Consider the following 16,495-nt stretch of genomic DNA (forward strand, 5'->3'; position numbering starts at 1 on the left):
CATATTTGGTATAGGCTATTCTTTGCATCCTGTTATCAGGCAGTGGATATGAGCCTATTTTAGGCCTTGAGTATTTATTAGTTCTCTCAAAATTAGTTTTCTTTAAAATCGTTTTCTTTCCACTTTTCCAACAGATAAGGATAGGTTTGTTTTAAAGCAGTCCTTTTGGGATATTTACTTAATATTTTAATTTTCTAAAATCTCTTTTTTGTAAAATTATAAATAAGTGCTTGAGCATATAAACTCTTAATGCTAGTGGAAGTCAAGCCTATGTTGTAGAGATTGTCAGTCAAGTAGTTGATCTAAGTTGTGTTTTTGTGTAAGGTTTTTTTCAGTGGATTATTAAAGTGTTGTGCTAAGCTTTGTATTAACGCTTGTCTTTTGTCTTTGCAAGTAACTTGTGCACTTCTGAGGGGCCTTATTTCCTAAATCTTGCACTCTGATTTCATTGTTAGTGTTAGCTTTATTTAATACTCTCTCCTGATGTGAATCTATTGGTCTCTGCATTCAGCTAGTAGGAAGCATTTATCTTTTAGTTACTTTTTTTGGTTGCAAGTCTTTTATAAAAAAACCTTGTTTGTGAGATAAGTGCCTTTCGAGTCTTGTGCTCAGCTTCCAAGATTGAGAAGATATTTTAAGTTTTCTTTCAATTATTTCTTTAAATGCAAAACCCCATTGAGAATCTTATATTGTGTGCATAATTGTTAATTCTTGTTCATAGCTTTAGGTTTAGGAGTTGTTTTGGATCTCAAGGAGCTTTCTTTGTTAATTTGAAGAGCGTTTCCTTGTGTGCAGCTCAGTTTTGTGTTGTCTTGCAAAAGAGAAATTGAAATTCTAACAAAATCCAAAAGATGGGGTAATTTTAGTGTGTTTGTACTGCATGCTGAAAATCAAGAGAATAATTTTTGCATATTGTGAAAAGCTGTAATTCATCTCTGTAGTCTAGTGTTCTAGGATTTTAGTTTAGTTTCCTATTATAAGGGAGCTTCCCCTTCCAATTTGTGTTGTTGCAAAAGCACAAAACTGTAAAGTGGAAAAATCGAACCCTAGTTGTTCTCCCCTCCCCAATCTCCAAGGAGAGAGAAGGGAGAGTCACTAGGGTTGATGGTTTTCACTTAGGAGAGACTTTACATTCAAAAGAGGGGTTGAAACCCACAAGATCCAATCCCACACAATGCAAGATTGGATTCTAAATGAGTTTCAAGGGTTGTGACATCAAGGATACCCTCTTTTGTAAAGAATGTAGATAGAAAGATTGAACTAGGAATGCATGTAAAGTAGGAAAGATTCGCTTATAAACAGAGATAGGGATATGGGATGAAGCTGCGGACCTGGAATTAGCAGTAAAATGTCGAGATGGTGCTGTTCTGCAAATTTGAGCGAAAGTTGACGAGACGATGGCGACCGGCGTGCACACGGTCCTCCGAAAAATCCGCGAAACGAAGGGGGATTTGTTCGTCTCTGCACATGGATTCCAGATCTTCAATTACAGCCGCGTACTTGCAACCTACACAGAAAAGAGAGGACGATTGGGGGGTTAGGGATGAGGGGTTTGCCTTTAGGTCAAACCCCGGTTTTGGAATTAACCAAGAAATGAGAATGTTGTAAATGTAAATGTTTGTAATGTAAACAAGTACTGATACCTTGTTGTAAGAATGTTTGTATTCTTACATGCGAAGGTGTAATGAATGTTGTATTTTGTATGTTGTAAGTGATCTCTTCTTCAATGGTTGAATCCTTGTCTTGAATGCAACACCTAGCCTTGAATGGAGACTTAGAATGCTCAATTGCTTGAAGGAATGCTTGAATGCTTGAATGCTTGAATGTTTGAATATCGCTTCCGCGTCTTGTTCTTGCTCATTTTCTTCCTCTTTCTTTTACCTCCTTCAAATGGGAGGGGAAATGTAGTTTATATACTTGTCAATTAGGGCTGATAGACTGATTTTTCCGACCTTAGGTCGACCAGGAAACATTATTTCCCGAATTGCAAACTTAAAGACCCGATGCCCGAAAGAGACCGGGCCCAAAATAGGGCCAGGGACCAGGGCGCTGTGCGCCATGGTCCCACCTCCCGGGACAGCAGGGTGCAAGGAGGGATCAGGCCAGGGTGCAGAAAAATGCAGTTTTTGGTGTTGTAAACAGGTTTCGGGGTCTCCATTCAGGTTCAACGTTGCGCCGCCATCGTGAAGACCCAAATGCAGTCGAAATTGCAAGTGTCGCAATTTTAGGACGCTACAAAAACAAAATGCTAACAATGTGAATGAGTGTTAATTTTGAATTCTTATATGTGAGTTGCTATTGGTTGATTGTGGATATATTCTCTTTGGTTTGGTTGTTTGTATTCGGTTTCCATTCCATATACTACATACTCCTCTTGCTTTTATGATAATGTTTGGGACTTGTTTGTTTCCACATATTCCTTTTGGACTAAACCTAACAGGTTGTTTTTCTTCAATTTAAACTAGAGGATTATTCGAGTCTCAATAATTTTTGGAAGGATTATCTTGTATCTAAATCTTGTGGAATGTTGAATATATCCTTTTATGGCTCACTGCAGTAACTCCCATGGTTGAATTTATGTAGTTGTATGCTTTGCTACACAGGCCGCAGCTGCATTAGGTCGTGCGCTAATTGGAACACTCTTACTTGGAGCTTTAAAAGATGATGCTGAAACTGTACAAGTATTTATAGGATCCATCCATTGTCTCTGAATATTGTTACTTTTTGTTGATGTTTCAGGAGAAATACTTGGCTTTTACTTAAAGTAGTAGACAAGTTACTGTCTCTAACAGGATTAGACAGCAGTTGCATCTGCAGTATGCTGACAACAAATTCTTTTTTCTATGGAACCATGACTGGTCTTCTTTGATGCTTAGGTGCAATTTGCAGGGGACGGACCTTTGGGCCAGATTACTACAATTGCTTCTGGTGAAGGCCTTGTAAAAGGATTTGTGGGCAATCCAATGTGCAACCTTCCTATTACAGCAAATCAGATGGTAAAATTTGTCCTTTCCTTTTTTTCCAATTATACTCTGCCTAGTTACTAGAAGGAGGTCCTATTGTACCAAGGAAACAGTTAGTCTCTCTCCTTTCTCTCTTATTTGATTGTTTGCAGTAAATTTTAAAAGGATACATGCTTATTACCCAAGCTTCCAGCATTTTGCAAAGTGTGATTGCACCTTTTGGATATCGAAAAAGCACCTTTTGGATATCGAAAAATTCTTTATCTCTTTAACAAAGAACATTATCCCATGAATAGCTTTTCTAGACTGGTATTGCCATCTGTGGTGTACTAACACTAGATGGCAAAGATCAAGTTGAGGCCATAATTGTCCTTGTAATGTTGTGTGAGTGATGCTCTTTGATGGAGCTTTCCCACATTCAGCAAGTGAAGCAGGAGTTTTTTTTAGTTTCGATCTTATCAAATGGCAGGATATCTAAATAAGTTTTTCTTTTAGTCTTCTCAACAACTTGTAGACATAATTAGAAGCAATTTATCATGGGTTGCTAACATGTCTAGCCTGGGCTACACTTATCATGAAAACATTGGATTTCCACTCATGATTTGTTCTGACTTCTTCTCCATCTTAAATCAACTGATATTTGTTCAACCTTGTATGAAATATTGGACCCTTGTCATAGAGGTAGGGGCTTCCAAATACAATCCCACAAACGCCCAAAGATATAACATCAGCAAGTACTCATCTTGGAAGTCAATGGCAAATCTAAAATTGATAGGACAAAGTGGTGAATGAAATCTGGACAGTGTTGATTGAAATTTCAACACCTTGTTCTAGCCAACCCAATGAATACAGTTTGTCTTATTCATTATTTGCAAACCAAGCTTTTATACAAAACATTAAGAAATTAGATTCATTTGAGGACAAGTATCAAAGAGTGCAACTACTTTGTGTCCTTTGAGCTGCACTTTGACATGAAATTATTTCGCAATCTTGTCCTTTCGAGCACCATCTCTTATCAAGTTTGCTCCTTGCTGCAATATTAACACATGATAACCATTCATGTACATTCAAAGTGCATTCTATTTCCTTGAGTCTCTTGCTACATGAAGTGTTCTTGTTCTTTTTGTACTTGTAAGACAGTCTAGCTTAGGGTTTAAATTAAGAACTGTCTAAAATATTTTTGTCCTCTTCAGCTTCAAACAAATGGTTATGAATAAGTTGAAGATTGTCTTTGCTTCTAAACCCAAACTTATCTTCTTCCAACCTTCCTTTATCTAGTTTCTTCGGATAACCTTTCAAGTCATCATCGTCTCTTTTGTTGTCACCATGTTCCATGAAGTTTTTAGTTGCCACGCCTTGTCTTCTTGTTGGTGAGGTCTCTTCTATAATTCTTGACTTGGTAGCGGATGCCATGTACTCATTAGGATGTAGAAAAGTGTCATGAACGCCTTTCCGCCTTTTGAATTGATAGGACAGGTTATCCTCAACAAATGATCTTTTGAATGGAATAAGTGTAACCTTGTGAACTTCATGAATCCCAATATTCAATTTATTCGTGATAGAGGAGTCACATGAAGAATCAACAACTTCTTGTGACGCTTGATGATCATCTATTGCTTTAGCCTCTTCTAAGGTTTCACAACTTTCAGCTGTCCAACTTCCTACACTTTCTTCCCTTGGTGTAATGACCCTCAAAGTTTCTAATGGTACTTGTTGTGAAACTCTTGATGCCATTTTTGAATTGCAATTATTCATCTTTTGTTCGTTAAAGTGTTCATGCTTCCCATTTTCCCTTCTTAGGTCCAAGTGATGACTCCTTCACTCCTTAGGTGAATACTTAACCCTTAGCTCTATGTAGTCTTCTAGGGTCATGTCATGAAGTAATCTGCTTTTTTCCCAATCTTGTCTAATTTGCTCATGCAGATCCCTCATTGTTGGTCCATTGCTTTGATGTTTGGCTCTGGATGGAAATGTCGACGTTAATGAATTTGTTGTGGACACGTATTTAGTTGGGGTTTGAATGAATTTATTTCTATTGTCTTCTTTGTTGCCATTATTGTACACTGGTGTTAGCTTACTCAACAATTGATTTAATTTTTCTTGAGTGCTGCTATATTGTGTCATAGTTTGTATCAATCTTCAAATGATCTTCATCTTCTGCTCATTAGGAATGTTCTTCCCACAGGCTGGCATGATTATAAGCTTTGATACCACTTGTAATGTCTTGTTTTAGGAACAATGCAATATGACCCCAAAATGCAATGCTCTGATACCACTTTTAATGTCTTGTTTTAGGAACAATGCAATATGACCCCAAAATGCAATGCTCTGATACCACTTGTAATGTCCCTTCTAGGATTATTGGCTAGTAAGAGACAATTACTTAAAATCTTTAAACTTGATAAGTAGGAGATATTTTTCCACAGCAAGTCGAATCGTGATTTTGCTATTAAATTATTAATATTCAATTGTGTAGTTTTCGAGTGAAACTCATTGACCCATGATTCATGAGTAGTGGTTCATGAGAACCCATCTTTCATGAGAATGGATGGTACACTTAGCACTCATTGCATCTAGGTGATGCTCACAGAGGTGAAGCATTGGGACTTCTGTAATGTTCCCTTCTCCGCAGTGATTAGTTCAGTGGTCCATTGGCCTATTCCGGAGACCCGTAGACTATTTGGAAAGGAGAATTAGGGTTTCCAACTTTTGTGGAGTTTTGCTTGAGTTTTTTAGGGCTTATCAGGAGGGAATTCTTCAGTTCTGTCTATGGTTTCCTTTTGGGTTTTTCATGAGCTCCAGGGTAGCATAACATACATTGGATTCTTTGGTGAAGTGAGAACTTACTATTTTTAGTAAGTTAGGGTTTGGCTGTTTGGATGATGCTATCTTAGTGAGCTTTCCAAGCTCTTCCTCTGGGTGCGAAGATCATGATTTTCGGAGAAGTATTTCATGACTTACTACTTTCAGTAAGTGGCAGTATTGAGCGCTTCTATTTTTAGCAGTCTCGGACAGGGTCCTTATTCAGCACAGTTCTGTGGTCTTCATCACATATCTTCATCCTTGATTTTGATGTTAATCAGTACCGGAGTTATAATTAATTGAATTAAATATTATTTCCTTATCCTAAGGTTTAATATTTAATTATTTTATTACTGATTAATTGTGTTTTGGGTGACTTAGGGAAAAGGATAAATATATGCTACTAATATTATTTTTTCCCTTAGTCAGGTGGCATTGAGAGTGATTAAACATGTCATGTTTATATTGTTTTAATAGTGCAAGTTGTTCACCTAGAAAAAGTTCGAACTTTGCCTAGGGAGTTGGGAATAAGTGGACGCCATTTTGAGGGGACATGATTAATTAAATTCAAATGTGTTGGGCGCCTTGGAGGACATGTAATTTGGGTGTATTTGTGTGCATTTGCATTTGAATTTGGTGGAGCAAGAAGTTATAAATAAGAGCCTTGGGCTCTCATTTTGGTATCTTATGAAATTGCATTGTTATGCTGCTGGTTTGGCGATTGAAAATCTGAGCTTCGAAGTGTGGTTTCCTAGCTAAGTCTCAGTTTTGCGCTTGGAAGATAGTACCTAGCTATGTTCCTGTAATTCCAGTGCTGTCCGTGAGTGTTCTGCAAATTGTGGAGAGTTTTGTGTAGATTTTGGAGTGTTTCCTTGTTGCTGGTCGTGGAGTTGCTGAAACCATATTTTTCTCATACCTCTTGACCAAGTGATTGCATTGTTCTGGGTTCGGCTCTTTGAAAGCGTATTGGGAAGACAATCATTCTCCTATCTTGGCGTGGCTTTTGGTGGTCACCACAATTTTTGGTTGCAAATTGAAGTTTGCTGCTGTAGCACCATTTTCAGACTTACCTTGGGATACGTGCAACACATTCGAGGCTTCCAAGTTGCGAGTTTGAGGTATTGGATTGGTTGCCTATGTTATATTAGTTATTTGCATTTTATTTGGTGTGATTCCGGTTAGTTTTGAGAAAGTTATGAGTGTTTTGGTGTTTCCAGTAGTTGCTGGATAGTGTGTTTTCTAGCTTGCAGAATTAGAACAGCAGTAGTGTTCAAGTGTGGTGTGATTTTGATAGTGGATTGTTTGAGATCAACATTAAGCTTCTTATCTTAACTCATATCTCTATTTTGTAAGATTGTTTCAGTAGTACTAATCAATCATTCTTGCTGTTCTTATTTGTAATTCCCACTGCATAAGTGGAAGAGGCTGGCTTAGCCACCTTCTTGCTTTGTAATTCAGTTTATGTACTCAGTCCTCCCACTGAATAAGTGGTCGAGTGATAAGTTTTAGGTAATTGTCCTCTCGCTGAAATACGCTGTAGAGTGATTGAGTTTCAGTTTCTTGTTATTTCCCTTGGCCGGTTTACCGCCAAGAGTTCAGTTTCTATCTTGCTGGATAAGCAGAAGGGGCTGGCTTGCCGCCTGTGCATTGCAATTTCAGTTTGATTTATGGTGCTAACAATCCCCGAAACACCGTATGCTCTCACGCTCCCAGATTGGGCTCTTGGTGAATAAAAGGTGGAAGGGTTCCCTTTCAGTAGTTTGGATTATTTCTCTAACCTTAACAGGTTATGGTGTTTGCTTGTAACTCTTATTGCTAAAAACAAAAAGGAAATTTAAGGGGAATATTACAACTTCCTGGGAGGTCACCCATCCCAGTACTACTCTAACTCAAGCATGCTTAACCATGGAGTTTCCTCCAAACTTAAGACCACTCAGCTTGCAACCCCATTTGCAAAATCTTCAGCAAGTGTTGTGCCTTATGAATCATTCATAAGGAGCTCTATGATGAATGGTTCATAAGGCACAACACTTGCTGAAGGTTTTGCAAATGGGGTTGCAAGCTGAGTGGTCTTAACCTTGGAGGAAACTCCATGGTTCAGCATGCTTGAGTTGGAGTAGTACTGGGATGGGTGACCTCTCGGGAAGTCCCAATGCTTCACCTTTGTGAGCATCACCTAGATGTGATGAGTGCTAAGTGTACCATTCATTCTCATGGGAGATGGGTTCTTGTGAACCACTACTCATGAATCATGGGTCAATGAGTTTGGCTCGAAAACTACATAGTTGAATCTTGATAGCAATATCACAATCTTTAAACTTATTAGACTATAATATCAGATTTAGATTATGAATTATATAATCAATAGTATGGACACAAATATATATAGATATTGATTCTTTCAATGTCACTTGCTCTATCTAATCGATACAATATATGAAGGCCAAGTGAATAGTATGTCCTTAAACTTTCCCTTTCACCAATATTGATGAGGGATATCGATTGGATAGGAAGCTATCTCTGATCTGTCCTCTGAAGTATATGCTGTTTATAACCTTCCAATCTGCAACTTGCTTCAATAGATTTCCCAATTATGATGATGATGGACTATGCAATGAACTTGTTGCTCCTGCTGCTGTGTCTGATATAGTCAATAAGATCAGCAGGTCTGAAGATGCTGCTTCTGATATGAAGATAATTGCTTGCACACAATGGACTGCTGTTCCAGATATGACAATAAATATATGCAAAGTCTGGTTGCCTTTCCTGATTTCTGCCTTTATCTTTTATGCAGCTTCAATGTGCCTTAATGGCAATCTGCTCCTTAGAGCAATCCGAACTGGATTATAAAGAAGAAAATACAAACTCCATGATGCCTGAATTGAATGATAGAACTGCCTTCTTATATCTTGTGCTTGGGATGCGGAGTCATGTGTAAAGGACATGACTCATGTCTCTTCTTAATCGCATCATTCCATAATACTTCCAATCACTGTATCAATCCATATCGGGTTTGTGTACAATAGTCAACACACCCATTCATAATTACTAATCGCTAATAAGGATATTAGTTTATGTTTAACATAGGCTTGAATATGGACATTTTATATTGTAGATGAAGATATAAACATCGCTGAATATTTCAACTCTTCACAAGGTGATTGCTGTCATCCTTCATAGATTGTGTCACCGCCACATATACTTTTGATTAATCGAATAATTATACCGACTTCTACATCATTGACTGTTCTGATCAAGGCGTCTGGATACTTACGTTTACTGAGGAGTTTGATGTTGTCGTTCTATCATTCTTCTTGATTTTATTATGTTCTAAAGTGGATAAGAAGACTAATAATGAGGAAACCATCTTATTTATAAGACTTCATGGTTTCCAATCTTTATTCCTACTATAACTACCTAGAGATTCGGGACTGCCACCCCAGAACATATACTTGGTAAAGGTTAGCTTTTCTAAGATGGGGATATCACATAGTTCCCTATAACAGTGAACAACATCCAGATTCAACTCAATCTCTAAACTTAAATTAATTGATCAATCAGTGGCCTGCAGTAAACTAACCAGGGTAGAGCATAGGTCAAGTAACAAGGAGGTTGTAATGTCTCTTTTTAGGAACAATGCAATATAACCACCAAATCTAATGCTTTGATAGCACTTGTAATGTCCCTTCTAGGATAATTTGTTATTAAGAGACCATTACTTCAATTTCTTAAACTTACTATAGATTATAATATCAAATTTATATTATGAATTATATAATCAATAGCATGAATATAATAAATAGTATATTGACACTTTCAATAGGCAATATGTATGAATGCTAAGTGAATGAAATGTCTTATAAACTTTCCCTTTCACCTATAATGAAATGGGATGTAGACTGGATAGATAGCTGTCTCTGATTTGATCTTTGGGAAGTATGCTGTTGGTAGTCTTCCAATCTGCAACTTGCTTCAATTGCTTTACCAAATATGATGATGAACTATGCAATTAGCTTGTTGCTCCTACTGCTATGTCTGATATAGTCAATAATATCCACAGGTCTGAAAGTGCTGCTTCTGATATGAAGATAATTGCTTGCACATGATGATGGACTGCTGTTCCAGATTTGACAATAAATATATGCAAAGTCTGGTGCCTTCTCTAATGGGCAATTTATTCCTCATGCAACCGATATTGTGCATTCGGCAATTGCTCTAAAGGAGCGATCCAAACTGGATTGAATAAGAAATACAAAATTCCACCTCGTCTCCTGAAGTGCCTTATTATATCTTGGAAGAGGGATGATAAGTCATGCTATCAAAGGATGAGCATTCATTATTACTGCACCTTTCTATTGTCATTATGATTACCAATTAGACTTAATCACATCCCTTCATTAACATCAGTTGATGATAGTCGGTTATCCTTTATCAGATCCCTCTAAACATTTCTTTATTACTCTCCAATTGATTGTTGTCTTGCCTCCTCATAAGTAATTTGGCTATGGAAAATGCATCCTGTAATTATATTGACTTATGTTGACTAAGTATGTACCGACCATCCTTTCACGTAACTGAGTAGTGAATCATTTGGTTTGATACCTATGCTTCAAGGTGGCATTCGTCTTTGGTATAGTTTTCTCCTTCTGTGCCATTCAAAATTACTGCCGCCTTGGTCAATAATATTGCTTGTCCTTAATCGTTGTCTGAACGATAGTCGCTTTTATCGTTATGCTCCTTAAGGCTGCTTTATTTATTATCCTTTGAGATAGTGGAAGTATGTATACATTGGAGACTTGTTATTACAACTCCGATGGCTGGAATCATCTTCCTTATCCTCTTTTTGACTGGTTCATGATTGGACATTAATCTGCAGGATCACCGATTTGGAGATGGTTGATATAATGATTGTAAAGATTGTTTGATCTCTCTTCGAATCTTATTTACAAATTGATCTCAGCAGGTAATGCTTATAGCAACTAATCTTAGAATGATTGTGTGGATTGGGATTTGATGGGGACATCACAGAGATTCCTTGTAATTGGTCTCACCAACCACTCAGCCAATAGATGATTCCCAGTTTTATCTAGACTTGCGAATAATGTCAAGGATGGTGAGCCAGAAACACATGACCACTTCACCAATTTAATTTAATTCAAACAAGTAATGTAAAGTTGCTGGGTTAGGCGATTTGTCAATAAAAAATCCCAAACAGCAATAATACTTTATGGACCCCCAATTTTTTAGTGTAGATGGAAGCACAAAAGGAATGCACAGTCCACAAATAAAGTTTAATTGCAGCAACGAGAAAATCAAACAGTGTAGCCCATATTAAATTTCTAACCAAACCAAACTCACAAATTCAGAAGAGTATTTGCAGCATAGACTATAGCAAATAGTTAATCACGAACAATCCATGAACTGATAATAAATGCTGTGACTAAATAATTCTTGATTTCACCTTTCAAAAGTAATTTCGCCGAAATTAAACACAATGAATTTTGCATAAAATCTGAATAGATCACACTAGGAAAATGTTTAATGAATGGAGGTAATTCACCCAGTTGGAGCAGCATACCATAGGCGCTTCAAATGACAACAAATTGCACTATATCGTTCAATGAAGATTGCAGACATCATTCCAGCAGATCGAGAGTTTTCATCCTCAACTGCAAAATAATTTCCAGAGGGGTTTCGTACTCTAAACACATTGTCGGCCAAGATTAAAAAGAATACAATTATTAGCAAGGGGCTTGTTGACGTGTTTTTTATGACCTCGTCTAACACAAAATAAAGTCACCAACGGTCACCTTATCCTCTCTTGATCAAGATTAGTCCGTATGCTAGGATTACTTAAAGTTCAAACGGCTAATTCCCAAGGTTCCTTCAGTGCGTGGATGTGACTCAGTTGTTTGATGGGTTTGCTGATAACCCAAGGGGCCTTATGTATGTTGATGAAACTTATGCAAGCTCAAAGATTTTTTATACGGATGATTTGCAATAAAAGCTCTAGTTTTGGATCTTTCGGATTTTGAAATTGCGGAAAGTAAATAGGAATAGGGTAGAGAAAAACTAGACTAAAAGTAATCTAATCCTATGAACAAGGAGACGGGATAACTTGCGCAAAATCCAACCACGCTTCGCTTTGCCAGCAATGCACAACTACATGAAGGCAGTGCAATCTTCAGGGGGTGTGTTAAAGATTTTCAAATCATCAAGAGAAACCATCAAGTCGAACAATCTCTCCTGATAATCGAAGTTAAACATACACATATAACGGAGGCTCAAGCTAACTTTACACGGTATTCAACAATCAACTACACACCAAAAGTATGAGCACGAATTTTGCAACAAGCGACCCTATCAGATCCAGTTCGTCTAACATAACGAAAACAAATCTAATCTATGAAGAGAATGAGACCATGCGAGCTCCAAAACAACACAAGAACACACCAACAATTGAACAATATATTAAGTTTTTGCTTCAAAAACTCTTAGCAACAATCTTTGACGATAGTCTCTCCTGATTACAAATGAGGGGGTCACCCCCTTATATAGGCCTCAAGCCATGATTACATGCAAAAACCCTAATTAGGGTTTGCCCTAAAGATTCCCCACTCAAGGTGCAACAAGGTGGGAATCTGCAATTAATAACCCATTATGCCCATGCACAATTAATTAAAAGAGCCTAAAATAGCACCCACTCAGCACATTAAATGCCTCATGATGTTGACCATGCCTAGAATATAACTGACACCATCATAAATGCCCATCATTCTCCAAGTGACGGCGGCATGCATGAAGAATCTGTCATAAAACCATAATGAGAAGGCGACATGCAAGAAGATTCCCTATCCGGTGGTGGCATGCATTGACTGGTCCACGCCTAGTCAATATTCCTTCAGCAATAAGTACGCCATAACTATTCAGTCAAAAGACTTTCGTCCAAAAATGGACGACCATTATCTCGTTCATTAATGGCGTATGCAATGAATCTATCGACGACAGCTTCTAGTTCTCCAATGGAGACACTTGGCACATTCTCAATGTTGAATTCCATCAAGGCAATTTCTTCTTTGCTTTTGGAAAAGAAGCTTTCCCACTCTACCATGACTTCCTGTGTTTTCTTCATCATACCGGAGAATGAAGAAACATTTGCAAAATGTTCCGTAGGGAATGAGCCGACGAAGAAGAAATCGTGCAACTGGGATTTCAGGGAGTTCATCGTTATTCCTCTGTCACTGAGTTTCCTTGAAAATAAAGCTTCCATGGCACTAAGGATTTCTTCCTGTATCCCTTTGATAGACTCCTTCAAGGTGACAGAGTCAATGCTGAATTTGTCAAGGGTGTTCTTTCCTGAACAGATGGCATAGAACCATCGGGGAAAGTCGTAGGCTTCATTCTCTTGGATCACTTTCCTGTCCACCAGAGTTTGCCTTCGTCAGAGCCCTGAGCCGGGAAATGGTTAAGTCTTGGTAAACATCTACATCCTCCCATAGTCCTTCTGCTGTCTCTAATCTGCTTAGGTGGGCCACGAACTTCGAATGAAGCTGAGCTAGATCCTCAATGAATTTTCCTGCCTTAGCGTAGACATCCTCTACCCATTCCCGTGAATTTTGTGCCATTGCTCTAATAAGTTCTGCATCATCAACTACATCCTTGGGAAGGAAGGGAGGAGGAGTGGATGAAGGACCTGCTTCCCTGAGGGGTCTTTTGAAACTCCTGACGTATTCGCATAGAAATCTATTTTCCTCCCTCAGCCACTTACATTTTGCCTTTGATTTCAGCAACTTCTCCTTCATGGCTAAGGAGGAATCTTCAAAATCCCCCACAACTTGACCGGTGGAAGCATGGCCAAGATGAACCTGTCTGATGCCGTAATGCTCCTGCCTAATCTCACTCCTATCTTTATCCACTGCAGGTTCAGCGATGTGCAAAGTCCGGGATCTGGATTCTTCCTTGACTACCTTGGAAAACTTTTGGGGAGCCTTCCTTTTCGGTGGTTGATCCATCCTCTTCAATAATTCTTCTAACTCTTGAGCAGGATTGGTTCCTCCTTCTGCTTCATTCCCCAATTTGCCTATAAACCAATCAGGCGCGGGGATGGAATGGCTATGATTGTCTGCATGTACCTGTTCCTGAGATTGCTCTTCCATTTCACCAAGGATAGTCTCCGCGAAGCTATCTTGGTGAACTTGTTCCTGGTGCAGGGGACTTTCTTGCCTCTGATTTCTTGGTTGATGATGGCCTTATGAAGCATTGATGCTGAGTATATCCGGTGCTGGAACGTTCCCTGGAAGTGGGCTTGTGGGATGTGGAAACATCTCCACTTCCCATACGCTCGAGGAGCTAATTGGTGAATGCTCCCTTCCTGTCCTTGCTCTCTTTTTTGGAGGTTCCTCTTGCTGGGCTTCCTGTTGAACCTCGTGTGGGATTTCCTGCTAGATATCCTTCATCTTTGTTGCCCTTGGCCTCTTTGGGGCATTTTTTCCTTTGTCCATTCGGGCTTCCCTTCCTGCTTGAACCTGTGAAGAACTTTCAGTTGCCTCACTGTGGGAATCCAGATTTCCCATTAGCTGGTATGTCAGATGGACATTGTCTTCCACCAACTTTCTTGTCTGCCTGTCAATCCAATGCTTAGTGAATTTCAGCACTGGTCTAGCTAAGATGTTCAGATCATCTACCTCGGGCTTTGACCAATCTGGCAACTAGATGGGTTGATCCTTTACTTTCTCGAATTCGAGTTGCGTCAAATCTGAATCTTCCTTCACCTGATCCAGTATGTAATGTCCCCATATGTTAATGTTTAGGAAATTAGGGAACAGTTGTATTGCAAGTCAATTGCAAGAGACTTCTTTAATCTCTAATAATGTCTAAAATGATAATGATTCAAGTAAGAATAATAGTCTATGATACCACTTCTAAGAGATTTAGCCTTATGTTATACAATTGATATCATTTATAATCTGATGATATATGATATATGGGAACAATTCCACTGCTATCTCTGATTCAACACTTAGGTATATGCAAGATGATTTTGATCTATACATCCATACTTAGAGAAATGCAATCAATGTTAAGATTATCTCTGCGGTCTCTAATATGATTGATGACAATTGTGCAAGGATGATCCTAATTACCAAACTAAGCTTCTGCTAAACAATATGTATTATGCAATCAGATTTGTGTAATCAATGTGATTGGTAGCCGTCTCTGATTCGACAATGGAAAGTATGCTGTAATATATTCTGATCAGTATATATATATATATGTATGTCGCTTATAGCGATGGGTGATCAGCTGCTCCTGATATGTCTTTATGAATATGCAAATGTGTATGATATCACTTACAGCGATATAGTGCTGTTTCTGATGTGTCTTTGTAAACTTACAACAATGGCGCTCTTCCTGATTTTGTATTTTATGTCTATGCAACCAGTTTATGCCGACGGCACTTGCTCACTTGAGTGATCCAACAAGGATATAAATAAAAATAAGAAATGGTCGATGATTCTCTAATAAATATGGATTCCTTATTAATATCTTATAATCCTGAATAGTTACATCTCTTTGATTTGGAACAAACACATCCTTCTCTTAATCGTGGCTCTCTGTGAATATTAATCGCATCCCTTAGTAGGAAAATAAGTTATTAATTGATGATGGTTAGTTAAGGTCTTAACCTAAATGTATAAACTATTGGTTATTTATTCTTCAACCCTTAATCGGATCTTTAATCAGCCATCATGATAGTGAGCAAATCGCATGTCTTTATATCTGCGTCTTGGTTTGTAAAGGTGTGATTCTTCTCTAGAGTCATATCCTTTGATAAATTATATTAACCTTTAAAGAATCGCACCTCTTGGTAATACAATTTCTAATTAATTATTGATTAGTTCCCGATAGTCCTTTCTGAAATAGTGAAGGTCTTGATTTAATTATTAATTCTTCTCGTTATAGTAATCGATAGTGTGGAGCATTTGGGCGGCACCATAGTTCTGATACATATTATTATCCACGACACTCTCAAATGACATATTCATGCTTTATCGTATTTGGAAGTATCAATTGCTCTATTCATACTTCTTATAGGGGATCGACCCATGATCATAGTGAATTTGCTTCAGTTGTACTATCAGTCGGTTATTCAAACATAATCTTCATGTGGTCTTTCCATCGTTTTCTTTATAGAATCTCTTGAGAAGTTATCTCAGACTATGGTCAAAGGAATTGGCCACCAATACGTAAAGGCACCTCACTTTCATCATACCTAGAATCTGCGTTCTCATTCTATGATTCGGCAATAGAGAAGATTTTCCTTATCGCCGTTAAGTTTGGTTCTATCATTGAAGATATGGATATATCAATCTTCGATATACCTTCAATTTTATGTGGTGCTCAATATAATGTGATTGCTGAACATGAGCAAGTCTGGGAGTGACGGATATAAGAATATCGATATTACTACTCTTATTAAGTCATCGTTTTCTTTAGTACCTCATTACCAATATTACCGCATCTTAATTTCTCCAATTATTCCTTGATAGCTTTTGTTTACAATTATGAGTGACTCATATGCGATTATTTACTGTGAATGGCATGTCTCGATATGGCTATGATGGACCAGGATTTGGATGTTGTAATATGGTCAAGCATTAACACGTCTAAAAGACTAAGTTAACACGTTTTAACAAAGAGTCAATTCATATTTAATCAACATAGAACTG

General features: G+C 38.0%; 1 protein-coding gene across 6 annotated transcripts in view; it reads left to right on the forward strand.

Annotated features, from left to right (window-relative positions):
* Nucleotides 1–16,495, forward strand: part of LOC131048267 (uncharacterized) — a 160,539-nt gene that overhangs the window by 57,731 nt on the left and 86,313 nt on the right. For 4 of the 6 annotated variants that reach the window (XR_009371953.1, XM_059218176.1, XM_059218175.1 and 1 more), the window contains exons 4-5: nt 2,604–2,681; nt 2,877–2,996. The exons of 1 other annotated variant lie outside the window; for it this stretch is intronic. Coding sequence is in view for 4 of the 5 variants with exons in the window: in XM_059218176.1 (XP_059074159.1) it covers nt 2,604–2,681; nt 2,877–2,996 (198 nt within the window). In the remaining variant the exon portion in view is untranslated. The remainder of the gene's footprint in view (nt 1–2,603; nt 2,682–2,876; nt 2,997–16,495) is intronic. One more of the 6 variants, XM_059218177.1, reaches the window with a different exon arrangement.

Source organism: Cryptomeria japonica, chromosome 3 (genome assembly GCF_030272615.1).
Source record: "Cryptomeria japonica chromosome 3, Sugi_1.0, whole genome shotgun sequence".
In the NCBI taxonomy this organism is placed as follows: Eukaryota; Viridiplantae; Streptophyta; class Pinopsida; order Cupressales; family Cupressaceae; genus Cryptomeria; species Cryptomeria japonica.